The following is a 19,248-nucleotide window of genomic DNA, read 5'->3' as shown; positions in this document are numbered from 1 at the left end:
ATATTCATTTTCATCAGTGCCTGTAGCTGTAGATGTACCCAAGTTGCACGGGGGATAGCATGAGGGTTGGGATCAGTGTAGTCCTCATGCTGCTCTGCCTGTTCACACAGCATCAGAGCCAAACATATACATCGCTCAGTAGCTGTCTGACACTTAAAGGATGCAATGTTGTGCCCTTTGTGGGATTTTTTGTGTGTGCAGTAACTGTAATCCAAATCTGATAACAGAGAGAGACACCTTTGAGCTGTCGCTGAGGTCAGAGAGAGAAAAGAACAAAACCAGGCATATTTTCATTAGCTTTCTTCCTTTTTTGTTTTTTTTTTTTTTTTAAAGAACAACATTTGTACTATTTCCAGGATGTTCACATCCCTGAGGCTCACATCCCTGAACCTGAACCTCTAGGTAGGAACTAGAGGAGCAAACTCCCTGCCAGTATAAGGGTGAACTAAGTCCAAGACCAGCTCATGAGAGTTGTACAAGTCCATGGGGCTGGATGACACGTATCCCAGAGAACTGGATGATGTGGTTACCAAGCCACTGTCCATCATATTTGAAAAGTTGTGGCTGTCAGGTGAAGTCCCTGGGGACTGAAAGAAGGGAAACATCACTCCCATTTACAAGAAAGGGAGGAAAGATGTCCCAGGGAGCTACAGGCCAGTGAGTCTCACCACTGTGCCTGGGAAGATCATGGATCAGATCCTCCTGGAAGACACGTTAAGGCACGTGAGGGACAAGTGGGTGATCAAAGACAGCCAGCATGGCATCACCAAGGGAATGTCGTGTCTGACCAATTTGGTAGCCTTCTGTGTTGGAGTGATGGCATCAGTGGGAAAAGGGAAGGCAACTGATGTCATGGACTTCTGCAAGTACTTTGACATGGTCTCCCACCACATCCTTATCTCTAAATTAGAGAGATAAGAGATTTGAAGAGTGGACTATTCAGTGGTTAAATAAGTAGTTCAAAGGTTGCAGTCAGGGGGTTGTGGTCGATGGCTTCGTATCCAAGTGGAGGTTGGTAACAAGTGGCGTCCCCTCAGGGGTCCATCTTGGGTCTGGTATTCTTAAACACCTTTATCAATGACAAAGATGATGGGATTGAGTGCACTCTTCACAAGTTTTCTGGTGACACCAACCTGAGCAGTATGGCTGATACAGCAGGAGGGAATGCCATTCAGAGGAACCTTGAGAAACTCAAAAGGTGGGCCCTCATGAACCTAATGGCATTTAACAAAGCAAAATGCAAGGTTTTGCACTTGGGTTGAGGTCAAATATGTTTACAAACTGGGAGAATAACTCCTTGAGAGTAGCCCTGCTGAGAAGGACTTCGGGGTCTTGGTTGATGAAAAACTTAAGATGTGCCAGCAGTGTGTGCTTGCAGCCCAAAAAGCCAGTGGTATTCTGGATTCCATTAGAAGAGGGTTGGCCAGTAGGATGATAGAAGTGGTTGTCCCTCTCTACTTTGCCCTCATGGGGCCCCAGCTGGAATACTGCATCCAAGTCTGGGGCCCCCAGTACAGGAAAGATGTGGAGGTTTTTGGATGTGGTCCAGAGGAGGACCATGAAGATGATCCAAGGACTGGAGCACCTCTCCTATGAAGATACACTGAAAGGACTGGGCTTGTTCAGCCTGGAAAAGAGAAGGCTGCAGGGAGACTTCATCAGGGACTGCCAATATTTAAGTGGAGTTTATAAACAGGAGGGGAATCAACTTTTTACAAGGGTAGATAGTGATAGGACAAGGGGAAATAGTTTTAAACTAAAGGAGAGGAAGTTTAGATTAGATGTCAGGGAAGTTTTTTAACTGAGAGAGTGGTGAGGTGCTATAACAGGTTGCCCAGAGAGGTTGTGGATGCCCTGTCCCTGTAGGTGTTTAAGGTGAGGTTGGATAGGGCTCTGGACAATCTAATCTAGTACTCAATCTAGAGGCTGGCAACCCTGCCTGTGGCAGGGAGATTGGAACTTAATGATCCATGAAGTCCCTTCCAAACCAAGCCATTCTATGATTCTGTGATTCTATGATTTCCTGTTTAAAACTACTAAGTACGTATCTTATCTGTGTATGCGGTGTGGGAGGTGTTGATATCCCCTGCCTATGGCTGTCACTTGCACCCACTCTTGCATGGAAAATTGCCTCCCATCAAATGAGCTTGCAAAGTGTAAGCATTGTTGCATATGCTGCTGTTGGCATGTTGTATTTTTGCCTTGCTGCTGTTCATCTTGGAAAAATACTTTGCAGTCCCAACTGTTATTTTCAAGAACTGACAAGTAGGTTTCTGTAAGAGAATCAAATTTATTCTGAACATGGACGTAGTCCTTCATCAAAAGACAATGAAATGGCAAGGAATACGTAGCAGAACACATCCCAGCCTGTGTCAAAGCTGACTTTTGGCAGCATTCAGAGATTTTAAGTGAAGGGAGGCTGTAAAATGGCAAGAAAAATGTTTCAGAAAATTCTTTCTGGATTGCTCCTCTCGTGCAGTGTGTGCAGGGGTATTCTAACTTCTGGATTGGAGGGATGCAGGGGAGGGGAAAGGGTATTAAAACGCTAAGTGTGAACTTGCTACCTTGCAGTTCTCTGAAAGGGCACGTTTAGAATACCTGCTGCAGTAGAGTCTGCTGTCAATATATAATTTGTTTATTAAACAAAGAATGTGATTGAAATGTCCCTTTTGAGTTAATGAAAATGTAAAGCAGCTTTCCAGAAAAGACTAAGGCCTCTAATGTGATTTTCTGCAAGTCCCCTAGATTAAAGGTATTCTTTCATCCATTTCTGACAGCCTGAAGAAGATGAGAAACTGAAATTCAAAGGAAACCCTTACAAAAAGGAGACCTGTTAGATGAAAATGCAAAGGTCCGAACTGTTTCTAAAAGGACATATCTCCAGTGAGCTGCCTACACTACTCTTGTGCAGCCTCATATGGAGTGCCGTGAGCAGTTTTGGGCACTGCAGTACAGAAAGAACATAAAAGGAGGGCTACAAAGATGGCGAAGGGTCTAGAGGGGAAGGCATATGAAGAGTGGATAAAATCACTTGGTTTATTCTGCCCTGAGAAGAGGAGGCTGAGGGGAGTCCTCGTGGTGGCCTGCGGCTCCTTACAGAGAGTGGAAGGACAGCAACAGGGCCCAAGGGAGCAGCATGGAGCTGTGTCAGGGGAAGGTCAGATGGGGGTTAGGGTCAGGGTCTGCACCGGAATGGGCTTCCCAGGGCAGTGGGCACAGCCCTGAGCTGCTGGAGTTCAGGGAGCATCTGGACCATGTTCTCAGACATAGGATCTGATTTTTGGGTGGTCCTTTGTGGAGCCAGGTGTTGGACTCAGTGATCCTTATGAAATTCCAACTTAGGATATTCTATGATTCTGTGATTCTAAGAATTTTACTACAAGTGACAGAATTCTGCCAAGTTTTGCCAGCCCTAGCCATCATCTAGAAGAGTGCCTCTAAAATTTGTCTCAAATGATACTTAAATATACTCTTGGGGAACTATTTCATGTTATGATATGTCAGATTTTATATCCTTACTATTGGAACAGATCCTTCTCTTAGCTGTTATTAAGCAGCATGCTTTCTCCTCTTGTTTTGAAATTTATTATTTTACTCATGCTTGATATGACCCTGTTGCTTGATCTGGATTAATTTCCCATGCTGATTTGTTCTGAATGTGCCCTGTAGGCTAATGTTGTATTTGCAGACTTTGTTCTTCCTTTGTAAAATTTGCTGTTACCATCTGCAGGACAAAATGTTCTCTTTGACACCTTACAGAAGTGCCGACTGCCTGACGAACAGTACGGCATCAGCTGTTAGAGCCTGATGCAAACCCCTCTGAAATCAGTGAACAGTAATGCAATTCAAGGTTTTAGGGAAAGGCAATATCTTTTATTAGATCAGCTGTTACACTTGGAAGAAACAGACACGCTTTCAGACGCACAAATCCTTCTTCAGGTTTGAAATAGCAGCAGTACTGCTTACACCAGCTTTCCTTATGAATGAGACAGCCATAGTCCCAGCAAGGTTTATAAAAATGTGATTAAAAGTGTGCATCACAGGGCTCTTCTCCTGGGTAGTGCCCCTTGAAGGACATGGGCAAACATTGTTCTCCTCTCTCCCTGGCACCTGTTCCCTTTGGAGGGCCATGAAGGTGTTCAGGGGGCTTGAGCACCTCTCCTACAAGGGAAGGCTGAAGGAGTTTAGTCTCGTTCTGCTTGGAGAAGAGAGGGCTCCAGGGAGACCTCACACTGGCACAGCTGCCCAGAGAAGCTGTGAGTGCCCCATCCCTGATGACATTCAGGGCCAGGTTGGATGCGGCCCTGGGCAGCCTGAGCTGGTGGGTGGCAACTCTCCCCCACAGCACAGGGTTAGAGCTGGATGAGCTGTCAGGTCCCTTCCAACCCAAGCCATTCAGAGGTTACTGCTGTATGCTTTACAGATAAGGGATGCATCCTACAAGGAGAGGTTGGATCGGATCCCTTCAGGCAGAGCTGAGGAAAAGCCTTCAATTCCTTAAGGCAGAGGAACTTCTCCAGTCACTGTGCCATTGAGAAGGACAAAGGCCAACCTGTGGGTTTCGCTGTGCAGGTTGTAAATGCAGCATCCACTCATTTCCCAGCTAGGATATCTGGCTCCTGATATTTACAGGTGTCCAGCAAACAGTTGTGTGAACAGCTGGCAAAATGTGTTGTATTCCCTTTCTCGTGGTTGGTTTGCTGGGAGCAGTGTTTCCCAGCCATTCTGGAGTCACAGTTGGCTGACCAGCCACTTAATCACAGAACCTATGTTTGAAAATACTGCACAGGTGGGAGAGTTCTGTGGGAAAGCTGTGAGCAGCTTCCCGAAGTCTTTGGATTGTTTGTGGCCATAGAATTAAAAAAAGACAGAGAGAAAGAAAAAGAAGTAACGCCCCACACTCTGTCCACTTACTTTACTTTTTAAAATGATATGAGCCAAGAATCTTTGGCTTAGGCTTAAGATCTGCCTTGGATGTTGGTTCTCTTGTGTGAAGCTTTCCTACAGCTGGCTTGAAATCCTCTAAAAGTTCAGAAATGCATTGGAATCTGTCTTCATGTAAAATAAGAATGTTTCAAATGTGCTTCTCAGTCTGAAGCTATCATTCAAAGCACATGGTACTTGTGGATCTGAATCACCATTCCTGGTCTGTCATTCCCAGCCCGGCCAATCTTTGATTTATCTCTTACGTAAAAAAGATAATTTTTTTTCTCTAGCAAATGATGTGCCCACTGACACAAATCCATGCCAAATAGGTTGGCATGAGGCATAAAACACATGTTAGACAGCTGCTTCTATTTGCTAGACAAAGTTTTAATGGAGAAGTTACATAGACAACCAGATTCTCTAGAGAGTCTCATAATTTGTTTAATTTCTTTAATACACAGCCAAGGTGTTTGGGTTCTAGATTGTGGGCTTTAGATTGTGAGCTTTGTAATGTGATATCTTGTATGTGAACCAAAAGAAAAGTGATTAATTTGTCTGTGAAAGCCAAGACCCTTTTGTATTCCCATCTATTTTAAGACACCAGATTAAACTAAGTAAAAACCAGAATACTCATAGTGTGTGGTCATGTGGACAACCACATGCCTGAGCTACAAAACAGAATTCCACATCTGGACTCTGCAGCTGGTAAAGGGCTTTGATGTCCCAGTTATTAGATATTGTCTACAGATGGGCTTGAAGTGTGGATGCAGATCCATCTCTGAGTCAATGCTTCAGATCAACTCTACGCTATAAACTGACATCTGTAAAACTATGGGAAACAAAAGCAATGAAAACATGAACTGCAGAGGAAAGAAGCAAACCCATCTGCTCCCAAAGCAGTATTATTTTACTACCTGACATTGTTAAGCAATAATGATATTGCAGGTTTTTAGTAGTTTTGAACCCAGAAACAACATCAGTAGTGTCTGGCACTCAGGTTAATGTGGCAGTTGCACAGGAACGGTGCTCCTTGTAAATATGCATTTAAGGTCCTTTCATGTGTACCACAGCTAAATAACAGCCAGCTCTGTCTCAGTGTTCTTATACTACTGCCTTTATGGAGCAACCTGTCATGAGTGAAGACTGCAAGGAGGTTCGGAATGGTATTGTCAACAAGAGCAGCAGATTTCATTGTGCTTTACTCCGTTTCTGCTGCATCTGGCTGTAAGTTCATGTTGGAGATGTCACAATGCCAAAGAAGAAAAACTCGCTCACTGTCTTGCCCAGGGCTCAAGATGCTCATGTTGTCAGGCTTTGCACCATGTATCTCTGTTTCATTTCATTGAAATGTTCCTCCTTTTCAGGTGCCGGGAGACAACGAGAAGCACTGGAAGCCAGTGTTGGTGGTCTTGACAGAGAAGGACCTCTTAATATATGAGAGCATGCCACGGATGAAGGAGGCTTGGTTCAGCCCTCTGCACACCTACCCCCTCCTAGCCACCAGGTACCTGTGCTTTTTGATTACAGCTACAAAAGCACTGGGAATGGCTGATCAGCTGAGATCAGGTATAGTGATTGTACATCTATAGATCACATCTAAAATGCCATGGCTTGGAAATGAGATTCTTCTTGAATGGGGGAATGTGCTCAGCCTGACTGTTCCTCCTCCACTTCAAGCTCTGGCCCAAGCAGATTGCTAGAATCGCACTGGAAAGGTAATGAGTGCAGTAGTTTGGTCCAGATTGGAAGTGCTGAAATAGTTGAGAGTTTGATCTCCTGAGATTCTTATCTCAGCATGCAGACCTGAGGAATCTGCAGAAGCATTCACATTTTCAGCTACTACTTCTCCAGACTGGCAAATGGGAAATTGTTGCCTTGGTTTGAACATGCTGATGTGGAAGTACTGTGTCCATGATCTGGGACTCCTGGGGTCTTGCACGTATGATAAGAGAGAATTTCAGTATGACTTGTGTTTTAGCTCTAGGAAGTCTTGGCTTTTTTAGTTTAAAATGGTGAACTTGAAAGACACATTCTGGAATTGAGGTTTGAAATAACCATCTGCAATATTTCGGATCTATCCATCAACACTAATTCAGATGGAGTTTTCCCATGGTTGTCTTTATACAGTGGAAACTGTCTGTGCTTCTTGATGTGAATCTTAATCACATTTCTCTGCCAGTGTGGTCAAAGGGCTTGAGAAAGAGCTGCTGCTGCATTGTTTTGGCTTTGCTACAGCCCACTATTATACTATTTTCAATGAGTTCTCTTTCAGAAGAGCTGATAGCACATTGCCAAAAGCAGTAGGTCTCTTACTGCACTCTCATTAGTTAATTTTTGTTCTCGGTCTCTTCATTCCCTCCCTAAATGAGCTGAGACTTTACTATTAAACCATTGTTGGTTTTTGTTTTTGTTTTTGTTTTTTAAGTTGCATTGGGTGAATCAATGGTTGTTTTGTTCTGATCAACCTACCCATGATGGCGCTTTCAAACTTACGGGTAGCCAAGTTCTGATTTACTCTCTTTTACCTTAAAACGAGGTGAGAGCCCGATGCTTTGCAGTTTGCAGCCTGCTGTGCATTGAACGTTGACAATTCCAATGAAATTTGTCAGGCTGAAAACTAGGTATGGTGTTGGAGCAGGAGATTGTGTCTGGGTGTGTCACTGGACTTTGATGTGATGTTGAATGGCACGTGGTGTTGTGTTACCAAATGGTAATTACACCTCTGTGAGAATGTGCCAATGCCAGCAGTGATTTATTGCTCCTACTGTTGCAACATCCTGCCTTGCCGATGTGAGTTTGGCCCAGCAGGAAGGGAGTTCTGGACAGCATCAGTGTGAGGTGGATGGAACTGAGTTTGTAAATAGGAATATTTCTGCATACCTCTCTTGCTCTTTTTTCAAACTGCTGGAGAATCAGCACGTGGATCATGAATCTTGCATGAGGAGAAGAAATACCGGGAATTCCCTGGGAGTGGTGCTTCAGTGGTTGCTGCCCATTGTGGGCCACGCAGAGGATGGGGGTTGTTCAGCTGAACCTGTTTCTGTTTGAGTTCCCCATCTTGTTTTATAGAGTGTAAGTTATCTGACCGCATTCCTTCTGCCCCAAAACAAGCTTTGATGCTTTTCATGGAAAACCACCAGAAGAACATGGTGCAGCTCCTCCCTATTGCTTCAGGGTATCATCTGCCAGCGGATCTGAGTCCTCTTCATTAAAGTGGCAGAAGATCCTGCCTGTGGTCAGCACAGCTCAGGAACACCATGATTGCCATATCCTGACTTCCAGCCCCTCCTGCTGGCTGGACCCAAGCGGCTGCTGATAACAGCCTGAGCATGTCCTTCAGCGTGTCTCAGGTGTGAGGCAATCACTAATTTCTACATTTTAGCTTGCAGAAAAAGGGAATTGAACAAAGTCAGTTTACTGTGGTGGGTCATCCTCCTGCCAGGAGCAAAGTGTTCTTTGCCGTCAGGAGATTAGGGCTACAACTCCATGGCCTTCTGACCTCCACACACCTGTGGAGCTGCCGGAGTCTTATGATAACCCTTTAGAATTTCAATGTAATGAGGCCTGCACATACCGGTCCTACTGCACTGTCAGTGCTAGGAAACACCTGTGCCTTGCTTTGCCAGTTTGTTCTCTTAATCAGCCCCAGATTGGCTTGAGTTGCCAACCAGTTCACCCTTCTCCTACCTGTCCACACATCATGATGTGCATCTTCATCCAATCTCATCTTGGGCATCTGCAGAGATGGGACATGCACAGCTTCTCTGGGCAGCCTGTTCCCATGCCTCACTGCTTTCATAGTAAAGAATTACTTTGTTATGTCTAATCTAAATCTCCCCTATTTCTCCATCTTTCTTGTAAGTACTTGTTAAGTATTAAAAGGCTACAGTGAGGTCTCCCCAGAGCTTTCTCATCTCCAGGCTGAACAAGCCCAGCTCCTGCAGCCTGTCTTTATAAGGAGAGGTGCTCCAGCCCTCTGATCATCTTCATGGCCCTCCTCTGGACTTGCTCCAACAGCTCCACGTTTTTCTTGTGCTGAAGGTCTCAGTTGGAGACAGGGAATACTTAGGAAAACTTTCTTATCATTCCAGTAGTTTTCAAGTATTCACAGGTGGAACACAGAGGCCAAGGCAGCATGTTCTCTGGATCTGTGGTGGACAGGACAGGATGGGCTGTATTAAGGCAGAGGAGGTTCTGCAACAATGCAATATGCAGGTGAAGCACTGGATTAGATTCTCTAGAGAAAGCATACAGTCCTCGGCACTGGGGCTGGAAAGGATGGATGGCAGCCCCAGGAGTGTGTTGACACACACACAGCATCCAGCCCACTGTCTGGGATTTACAAACAGGTAAAAAGATAACAGAAATACCAAAGACGACATCTAGAACTGAGCCGCAATCTGATAAATACATATGAATACTTGAATCCTCAGTGTCTGCAATAGCCGATAGATTCCCTAAATCATTGCACCTACTTTTGTGGATGCTTTTGATTAAAACCCTGCAGGATTCTGATTTTATGTGCTGTCACATCAGGTACTTACACCAAGAAAATACACGTGGTTTGCTGCCAGTATTGACTGCTGTGTTCATGCTCAGTTGGTTGTTTTTTCATCCCCTCTGTGCATTGATCAGTGCAATTGGGAACTTTTCACCTGGAAAGTTCGCAGACCACATGTTGTAATCTTGGCTGCTCCCATCTTTCAGATTTTTATGAGTCCTTGTGAAAACATTTTTGCTTAGCCAATGCATATTTGAAAAGCTGCTGAAACTGGAAAACTTCAGTGCCAGATACTGCACCGAGTCATGCTTAATCTACCCAAGACAAAATGAGGAGAGAAAATTGAGAAGGGGTGGAAGGATTACGATCTTCTTCTAGTATTTCAATAAGCAGAATTTCAGCATGCCCTTTCTGTTTGTTAATAGTTTGCCTTCAACCTACGGATGCAATTGAGATCTAAAAATATTTTCTAGGCAGTCTTTCCCAGCTTTGTGTGGAATATAAATAATAGCTCACATAAAACTGAGATCAGGAGATGTAAATTGTTCCTTTAAGTCTCTGCACCAGGAGGCACAGCAGCTGGCTCGTAGCCCTGACTCCAAGGACCTTTTAGTCATAATCTGTTTCCATGTTTCCTTATGCCTGAAGAAGGAATAACAGTGCCTCCCTACAGCATGGGAATGGGGGCTTAAGCCTTTCCATCTTAAATGTCTGCAATCAAATTGCATTTTGCATCATATCAGATAAGAAAAACAAGCGCACGTTGCACTCTGGTCAAAGATGAAGTATCTCAAGTAACTATTATGCAAAGCAGAGTTCTGTAACCAGAAAATATTAGAGCAGTTTGATGCTCGATGCCACTATAGATTGCAACCATTTGGTGATTATGAGCACAGGGCAGTCTGGGTAACTTACCTACGTAAATCCAACTTTTCCATAGACGTCCCATTGTTACAAACATTATTACTGCTGAAAGGGATCTGAGAGTATTGGCGGATGGGAAGCTGGACATGAGCCAGCAGTGTGTCCTCGCAGCCCAGAAAGCCAAACGTATCCTGAGCTGCACCAAAAGAAGCACTGCTGCGTGTGCAGAGGTTTCCAAAAGGGACAGCTGCCCCACAGCGGGTTTCAAACAGTAAGTTAAGAGTTAAGGAGTGGTTTCAACCTAAGAAAGGTCAGATTATAGTGGTGTGTATGCGCTTGTAGCACAGCCTCTTGAGATCAGTCTCCAGTGAGCAGCTGAACGCTTGCTGTGAATGTCAGTCCTGGTTTCAATGTCCTTTTGAAGAGGCCGCTGGATTTCGCTGTGTTGCAGCAGATGTTTGAAATTCTTATAGCCTTGCAGTGCAGTGCAGGTCCTGGAGGGTCTCCCCCAGCACATGGTGCTGTACCGCACACTTCTCGCTACTGCGCACCTGCAAAGAGTAATGCTGAAAAGGTCCCCAGAGCCCAGAGAGACAAGGGAACAATTAGAGAACATTAGCAGGTGCCCTGCTGGCTCCCTGGGGCGTGCAGAGAGCTGCGTTTTGCTGTAGGCTGTGCCAGCAGCCCACACCATGAGCAACCTCCTGTGCCCTCTGGCAGCTCTGCGGCTCCGGGTGGGAGCGCTTGGGGACACCTGCATGGAGCTGAGGACATCCATGCTGGTGGTGCTGCAGAAATACCAGCCAATGTTGCCCTGCCTGTTTGTGTAGTTGGGGATAATGTGAGTGAGAGGGCTGCGAGAGAACGGCTCGCATTGGATGTGGCCAACGTACTTTGATTTGTGAAGTACCTCTCTGTTCTATTTGTATGCTGAAAAGTCTGAGTGCAATGGATAATGCATGAAGACCTGGGAATTTGGGGTGTTTTTGAAAGGAAATAAAACCTTTGAACCATCTGTGACGCATTCAGTACCTGAAGTAGTAGAGAATAATTTTTAGCACGGCTCTTGAAGCCTGTACAAAGGAGCTTTATGTCTAACAACAAACTGCACCTTGCCTCCCGGCCCTCCTGCTGGTGGGTGATGGAGGAGGAGGCTCAGAATGCACAGAAATTCACTGACTCCTGAGTGTGAGCAAACCTGAAAGGGGAGGGGATGCCTGCTGGGCACAATGCAGATCCCAGGTATCAACATGGTCTGCCTGGGAACGTGGGAAACGTTTAAATGTCTTAAAGTAGTATCCCAGTAACTGAAAAGATGAAGTTGTTGTTCTTCTTTCCTTTTTGCCTTTCTTTTTCCTATTAAAACAGCTTTATGATGCCAGCTAACCTTCCAGATGCAAAACAGTAATTTGAGGGCAAACAGTATTCAGTAGGTAATGCATAAAGCCTAATGTTCCATGCTTCAGCGTATGTTCTACTGCTGTGTTACGTATGTATTTTATAGTCTCATACAAATATATTGTTTGCCTACAGAAAAGTGAGCAAGGCTAGAAATGAAGTTTTCAGAAGGATTTCCCAGGTCCCATTTTGTGGCTCCTCTGAGGGTTGGTGCCCGGAGCTCACGGTGTGATGAGCTTCTCTATTTCATTACTCTCAGCTGAATCAGTGCCACATCCTGTATTCACAGCCCCATGCTTCTGCAGGAAAAACAACAAGGACCGTCTTTAATAGGAAGGAATTATTCTGAGGTGTTGATTTTCTCTCCCAGAAACGTTTTGTGCAGTCAGTGTTGGCTGTGATGGACAAACCTTCCAAAATCAAGGGAGAAGAACAGCTTGTGCCAGGCAAGGAAATGTTAATTGCAGCAAAATGCAACAGAAGTTTGGGGTTACAAATAGCTGCAGCGTTTTGCATTTTAGAGGTACCTTATAGGAGAAGTATACAGAAGGCAGCACATGGCACCTGCGTATTTTACAGAACTTCAGCCTTCATGGGAATCATTACTTTATCCATTTATTGTAGAGTCTGTCTTCATATGTTTAAGTTTTATGGCAAGAGCAGCTTGACAGTATCCAGCCGCTGTGGCTGAGTGAGAATTTCCATCTGTCACCAAACCCCATCACCACAACCAGAAGGTGATTTCTCTCACTTGCTTATCCAGGAGTGTTGTGGACAATTGGTGAGGAAGTCCTGGCCCTCTGCAGCATCCCCACCATCACCTGCCTGGCTGGCTGCCTCGGTACCCTCTTCTCTGGACCTTCACCCTCTAAGTAGTAACTGTCACTTCAGGTTTAAGTTGAGAGACGTGAGTTCTCATACTCCCAAGGACACGCATGTAGGGATGGACAAAGCAGTTTTACTCAGGGAGTGATTTAGTTACAGTGCTCAGCAGTGATGGTCCTGCGGCCTCTGTGGAAGCAGCTCAGTGCTTATAACATCGTGTTATAGTCACCAACGTGTATCCCAATCCAATTTCAGGTTGGTGCATTCTGGTCCAGGAAAAGGCTCACCGCAGTCTGGGGTGGATTTGTCCTTTGCAACCCGTACCGGTACGAGGCAAGGGATCGAAACACATCTGTTCAGGACGGAGACGAGCAGAGACCTCTCACTGTGGACAAGGAGCATCGTGCAGGGCTGTCACAATTCTGCAGAGCTCATCACAGAAATCACAACATGTGAGTAGCAGACACAGCATAGCTTCTTCACACGTCTTACTCTGTTTCCCAGCCAGCCCAGCGGGTATGATACCTGCAGTCAGTACTGCAAAACAAGGACACAGTCATTGTCATTCTGGCATTTCATCCTGTTTTCCTCACGTGGTCTCGGTCACAAGTGTGTAGTCAGTTGTGTCGGTCTGTGTCGTGGAAAAGCAACTTCCAGAGGTTTGTCCAGAAACCCACAGAAAAGAGCACTATTTTTGAGAGTCAGGAGGCTTCTGAGAGTCTGTCAGAAGCTTTTCCTGCAAAGGGAAGAGGCAGGGGAGGACAGGCAGATTCATAGGCATGAACTGGTTATTTATTCACCCAGCTCTGCACACTTGAAAAGAGTGAAAAGAAATAGAGTCCAGATCGATAGCCAGATTGTGGTGACTGGTCATTTCCTTCCCTGAGCATGTGTCATGTTTCTGCATTCCTCTACTTGCAAAATTAACAAATAAAAGTTAGTTAGCTGCAGACACTCTGGAATAATGCCCCTTGTGGTCTGGTAGCTGCCAGCCCAGAATGGCTGTGGGGCTTTTAGGCTACACCTTTTCCTTGAGTGCCCCAAGGATTTAGAAGTCATGTCACAGAATCATAGAATAACTTGGGTTGGAAGGGACCTCAAAACCCACTGTGTTCCAACCCCAATACCACGGGCAGGGCTGCCACCCACCAGATCAGACCTTAAAAGCCTGTAAAAAGCCTTAGTTATCAAAGGAGTTCACAGGAAGAGAGAGGGAAAGAGAATTTGGGATGTAAACACCCAAACCTTTTTAATTTGGATCATGGTATATTTCGGAGCTGAGGGAAGGATGCAGACTTTTGCTGCAGTTGCTATTATGTGCAGTTATCTGGGCCCTTTTTCAATCACTGTGACACTAATGAGGACTCCAGAGTGTCTTTGTGTTTGTCAGAATTCTGCAGGGACACTCTTTCAAGCTTCTAATTTTGTCACACACTGTGCGACACATTCATTGAGTTTGGCTCTGTCACACAAGAAGAATAGCTGTGACTGTCAAAGTTTGGGAGGAAGAAATGCCATCTCGAGCCATCTTCAGAAAGCTGCTTTGGGTCAGCACGTAGATGTGCACTGCTATAGGAAGAATGCAGTGAGTAAGCATAAGAACTGACACTGGTCATGTTACTACCAAGTAGAATTGTGACCCTGTATGTAGACCACAGCTAACAAAACTTGCCTGGACCTTGCACAGCAGAGCAACGCCAGTTGATTACCCAAATCTGCAGGTTTATCATTAGAACATGATTAACCCAGTTCTACAACAGCTTAGTTTCCACAAGATACCATTGACATCAAATGTAGACTGCAGATTTCTGTAGCCAAATTTGTTACTTCTAAGAGTGCTACGGTCTGAATTTTGTTTCCTTGTTCAGCTTGCACATACAAAAGCCAGGAGTGCCGTTTGACCATCCATTACGAACATGGATTCTCTCTTACAACTGAACCACAAGACGGTGCCTTCTCTAAGACAATTGCACAATACCCCTATGAAAAACTGAAAATGTCCTCAGACGATGGGATAAGGATGCTTTATTTAGACTTTGGAGGAAAAGATGGAGAAATTGTAAGTAGTGCATTTAGCAGAGGGATGCACATTATCATCTCTTTGGTCATCCCTAAGGCTGTGGGGGTGGAACAGCACTTATAGGAGCGGGCCAGTATGGTTCCGATAGCAATACGTAGATGCCATGCTTCCAGTGCAGCATGATGATATGGCTTTAGGAAGAGACAATCTAAAAAGAGAAAAAGGTAAAATAATGCAAGGAGAAATGAAAGATTAGTTATGTTTATGAAAATACCTCATCTCTGTATCGCCAGATGTTAGAATGTTTATATGTATGCATTGCCCTTTTTAAGTGATTGTGGGCAGAACAACTGAAGAATGAGATGTTATTAATAATTTCAACATGCACATATGTACTTCATCTAATGTGACAAACTATGGTTTAGACACTTTTCAACATCTAATTGTGGGGAAAAATGGGGACTACAGATGTAGTGCAAACCTTAAAGTTTAACCCTTAAAGTTGGCTGTCACATAACCTAAAAATGTTTATTCCTACAAACAGTTTAGATACCATAAATTCTGTGTGCAAATATGGTTTTTCCAGGCAAACCTTCTAGTGGTTCCTGAGCATATTGGCTGCTCAGTTCTTTATATCACCTTTGATAATATACATTCTGTGAAGTGCTTATTCTCAGCCTGTTGGAGCAGCCATGCACAGTCAGGTCATGGTACACTGTTTTGGCTTCAGCAGTGACGAAGAGCAGATACACAGGGAAAAGTATGAGGACAGGGAGTTGGACACAGCAGTCACACCACCATCCCTAGTCAGAAACAGAGTCTGAAAACATGGAGGGTTTGAAAGTCTTAGAAAAGGGCTTACAGCACTGGAGTCAGTGTTAGCTGCTCACCCAGGTGGATGTAAGCCCAGGGGCACACGGATCTCATCTGCTCTCAACATGCTTCTTATTTCCTTAGTGACTTACATATTTGCAGCTGCATGCAAAGAAAAAAACAGTATGTTGTAATAAAGGGTTGTTATTAATAGAAGTCTGTTGAAAATACCAAACAGCAGTTAATGTAGTAAACGCTCCATAAATTACTGGTTGCTTGAGCTGTAATCTAGTCTAATTATTTTCAACTTGATTTCTTCCTTTAATTTCAGCAACTGGACCTTCATTCCTGTCCAAAACCAATTGTGTTCATCATTCATTCCTTCCTGTCGGCTAAGATTACAAGACTTGGTTTGGTGGCATAAATGGGATACGCACATCTGTTTCTTCAAAGAAAAGAGGAGCAACCACGCTCATCTGAAGTACAGTCATCACTGACAACCTGTAGCAGCGAGAACCCCGCACCAGACTGGGGTGCTATCCCAGTCCTTGGTCACTTCTGTCAACTTTTCAAGGCCAAATTATGATCAGCTGAAGAGGTGGCATGACAAGGAAAACAATGTAAATAGTGGGATTTTAAAATCCCTTATCAGACAGTAAAAGAGTGTAGTACCATATGTGTAAATATTTCAGAATCATAAATCGTGCTTTTTTCAATGTACTGGCTAATACAGAATAAGTAAAGGGCTAAGCAGAAAGGAGTGGGCATTGGCTGTGATGCAAACTCAAGGTTCTCTGAGTGGAAGTTCTATAAACAAGATTGTCCCAACACCTAGAAGTCACATGTTGGTTCTTCTAACCTCTACACCACTTGTAGAGTTTCTTGTGAGAAGCCATCAGAACACAGTGCTGCATACCCAGCAGAGCATGCAGACATGCCTGTGTGAGTAGTGTGCTCCAAAGCAATACTGAGGTGGTCAGTGACCAGCTGCACAGTCCCTGCTGAGAGGCAATTTCAAGTCAAATGATAGAGACATCTTGTGGACATTCCTAGCAATGGATCTGATGCGGCGCTACCTGTAGGGATGGCAGTGGGGCGTAGGCGGGGGGGGAGCATCCTCTGTATGGACACACGGGATGTGCTTTCATAGTGGCTTTCCAGAATGGTTCTCATGACCTGGAGCTTCAGCTACCCAGGTTCCCAGGCTCAGGTGAGAGATAGCCAAATCCACTGGGATGTATGACCTGAGCTCCTGCCTGCACATTTCCAATTTAGAGTTTTCCAGCAGGAAGTCAGGCTAGGTCATACTAGGAGCTTCCCACCCTCCTGCTCCAACTTTGTCAACCCCACGGCTTTACCAGGTCTGGTTATATGGTCTTGATTTTGCATATTTGCAAGGAGGAAGACTTTCTTTTGCAGGAAAGTTGCTTTTCTTTGGGAAACTGTGTGTTCAACTTGGTCCTGGAACTGCTCAATTGGCTTCATGTAGTTGGGTGGGAATAGAAACAGAACAGGGACTGCATTTATGTTGTTCCTAAATTGTCAACGGAACAGCTTCATGTTGAGTTGGTTTTTGTTTGCTTTTAGAGTTTTGCCCTAAATTCACACTTTGAAGGACAGGAATTATGTAGGAAATAATCAGAAGTTGCAGAAATTTGCTTGTCGTACTACATCTGCTTTATGCTTCAGAAAGCCAGTGAGTTTCAGTGTAACATCACTTGACTGGCAAAGAAGACTGAAGACACAGTTTGGTTCCATATTGCTTTTAAGCAAAGTCTTGAGATTTAAATGTCATAGTGCTTATCACAGGGTAGGACTTAGATTGTGGTGGTTTCCATAGGTTATCTTAACCATCAAAGCTAATTGAAAAATGAAGACGATGGGCTGAATTTGCAAATAGTGAAAACAGCTGCTTCAGAACAACAGCTACATTGACATTTGGAACAGCAGCCCTGCTCCCAGTGCCTCTCTCCAGTGAAAAGTCTGAAGGTGACTTACCTATCTGTGAACTTTGTTTTTACTGTCATGGTACGTGCACTTAAAAATGAATGCCTTGTGCAAAGTCATAAGTTAGGAGCTCTGTTGCATACCTTACCAATAATTTCCAAACGCTCTGCTACTGCTGCCATCCACATATACTCTGCAGCAGCTACTTGGGTCTCCTTTGCTTGGAAGCTTCTGGGATAGCATCTTCTGAGAAGCTGCGAGCAGTCGGTACGCTGGAGGCTGGGGTTCTGGATATGAAGTGGGATCACATTGCCAAGTAAATCGTTGTGTCATGGTTTTAAAAGGTTATTCAGGACACTGTTTGCAAAGCATTTCACTGCTGTTTCAGAGCATAACTTAAAAATTCGGACACAGGCTCCTATAAAGTTCCATAGGTTAGAGCGGGAACTTGCATTCTGTGGGATAGGTTAAATGCATATGTAAACTGTACTGCACTATTATTTCCTTATTCCTTTAACATCTACAAATCACTGGAATGTTATACTTAACATGTACGTGCACTGTAAATATTTCAAATTCCTATACTAGTACCAACAGTGAAATTACACAATATGTAATCTAAGGTGCTCAGTACTATATGAAGTATAAGTGAATAACTAAACAGTTTGCAAAGAAAGTTCCTATTATATATATTTATAGAAAAATAATGATAATTACAGATGCTATTTCTTCATTTTCAGATTTTGGACTGATTCATATTTGGATGGGATAGATAAACAAAATACGGACTTACTCCACATTTATAAGAGTATAGTGAATATTTATATTTTAGAGGAAAAGAATATATTTAATAAAGTCATTTATTGGATTTTTTGTGAGGTGAGCTTGCTTTGTACCCAAACAAGCCGTGTAGAAGGCTGTCCTTTGGGTTGGGGCTGGGGAAAAGATGTTCTAAATCTCAGTTCAGTAACCTGTAAGAGCTATTCGTTACATTGATAGAGTGTTGACTTTGAAAGTAATTTCAACGAAGTATGAATGCAGTGTCAGTGGCACATTGCTTATACTTAACCGGGCTGTTACAGCAGTCATGAAAGACTTCTGTTCAACCCCTTGCATTCAGGGAGCAAGGCCAACGTGTGCCATGCTATGTTCTTAGGGGTGGTTATGGAAAAAAAAGAACATTTTCCTTCCCCTTTGTATTAATTCTTAACCTAGTGGCCCAGATAGCCAGCTGTGGGGCTGTAAGCCTGGTCTGCCAGTGTTACCCGAGGCATAGCACAGCAGCCTCACAGAAATCCTAAAATGGGGTCTTTCTGGAGTTACACCTTTTTTTTCCAAAATGAAGTCTTTCTAGAAGCTTCACCATTAGAAATACTTGGATACATATTGGAACATATATGTTACTGGGAAGCTGTGATATAAGGTGCTTGTCAAAAAAATAAATGAAAATAAAGCTGATCTGCTTCTGGTCAGGGAAGCATACTGGTGTTTCTGAAGAGCCCTGCTCTTTAACTAGAACCAGCATCTCTCTTTAGGTGCTTTATAAATCAGAAACAACTCTGAATGCACTTGCAAGTAAATTGCTGCCATGAGCATCATTAGACTTTGTCTTCACCAAGGAACAAAATGAGTGTTTTCTTTTTTGAGAGGTAAATAGCCCTTCTTCCCACAGGCCACGGAGCTCACTGCAGCCCGCTCTTCACATCCCAAGGTGCAGCTGACTGCAAGTGGAGGTTGCTCAGATTTAACTGCAGTACCAGGACATGGAGCTGTTGGAGCAGGTCCAGAGAAGGGCCACAAAGATGATCAGAGGGCCGGAGCACCTCCCCTCTGAGGACAGGCTGAGAGAGCTGGGGATCTTCAGCCTGGAGAAAGCTCCAGAGGGACCACATAGTGACCTTCCAGTACCTGAAGGGGGTCTACAGGAAAGCTGGGGAGGGACTTTTAATAAGGG

General features: G+C 44.2%; 1 protein-coding gene and 1 long non-coding RNA gene across 2 annotated transcripts in view; one reads left to right on the top strand and one right to left on the bottom strand.

Annotated features, from left to right (window-relative positions):
• SNTB1 (syntrophin beta 1) overlaps positions 1 to 18,162 on the top strand; it is a 107,764-nt gene extending 89,602 nt beyond the window's left edge. Inside the window, exons 4-7 of the mRNA NM_001005798.2 lie at positions 6,291 to 6,430; positions 12,770 to 12,966; positions 14,383 to 14,573; positions 15,679 to 18,162. Coding sequence (NP_001005798.1) covers positions 6,291 to 6,430; positions 12,770 to 12,966; positions 14,383 to 14,573; positions 15,679 to 15,771 — 621 coding nt within the window. The 3' untranslated portion in view covers positions 15,772 to 18,162. The remainder of the gene's footprint in view (positions 1 to 6,290; positions 6,431 to 12,769; positions 12,967 to 14,382; positions 14,574 to 15,678) is intronic.
• Positions 14,525 to 15,682, bottom strand: LOC121109910. Its single transcript, XR_005857647.1, has 2 exons — positions 15,397 to 15,682; positions 14,525 to 14,742 (listed from the first exon to the last, which is right to left on the bottom strand). It is a non-coding gene; the product is annotated as an uncharacterized LOC121109910 (long non-coding RNA).
• Positions 18,163 to 19,248: the final 1,086 nt, after the last annotated feature.

The sequence above is a fragment of the Gallus gallus genome, chromosome 2 (genome assembly GCF_016699485.2).
Source record: "Gallus gallus isolate bGalGal1 chromosome 2, bGalGal1.mat.broiler.GRCg7b, whole genome shotgun sequence".
In the NCBI taxonomy this organism is placed as follows: Eukaryota; Metazoa; Chordata; class Aves; order Galliformes; family Phasianidae; genus Gallus; species Gallus gallus.
Note: the sequence above shows the minus strand (reverse complement) of the source record. Positions and strands in the feature narration are given on the sequence as shown.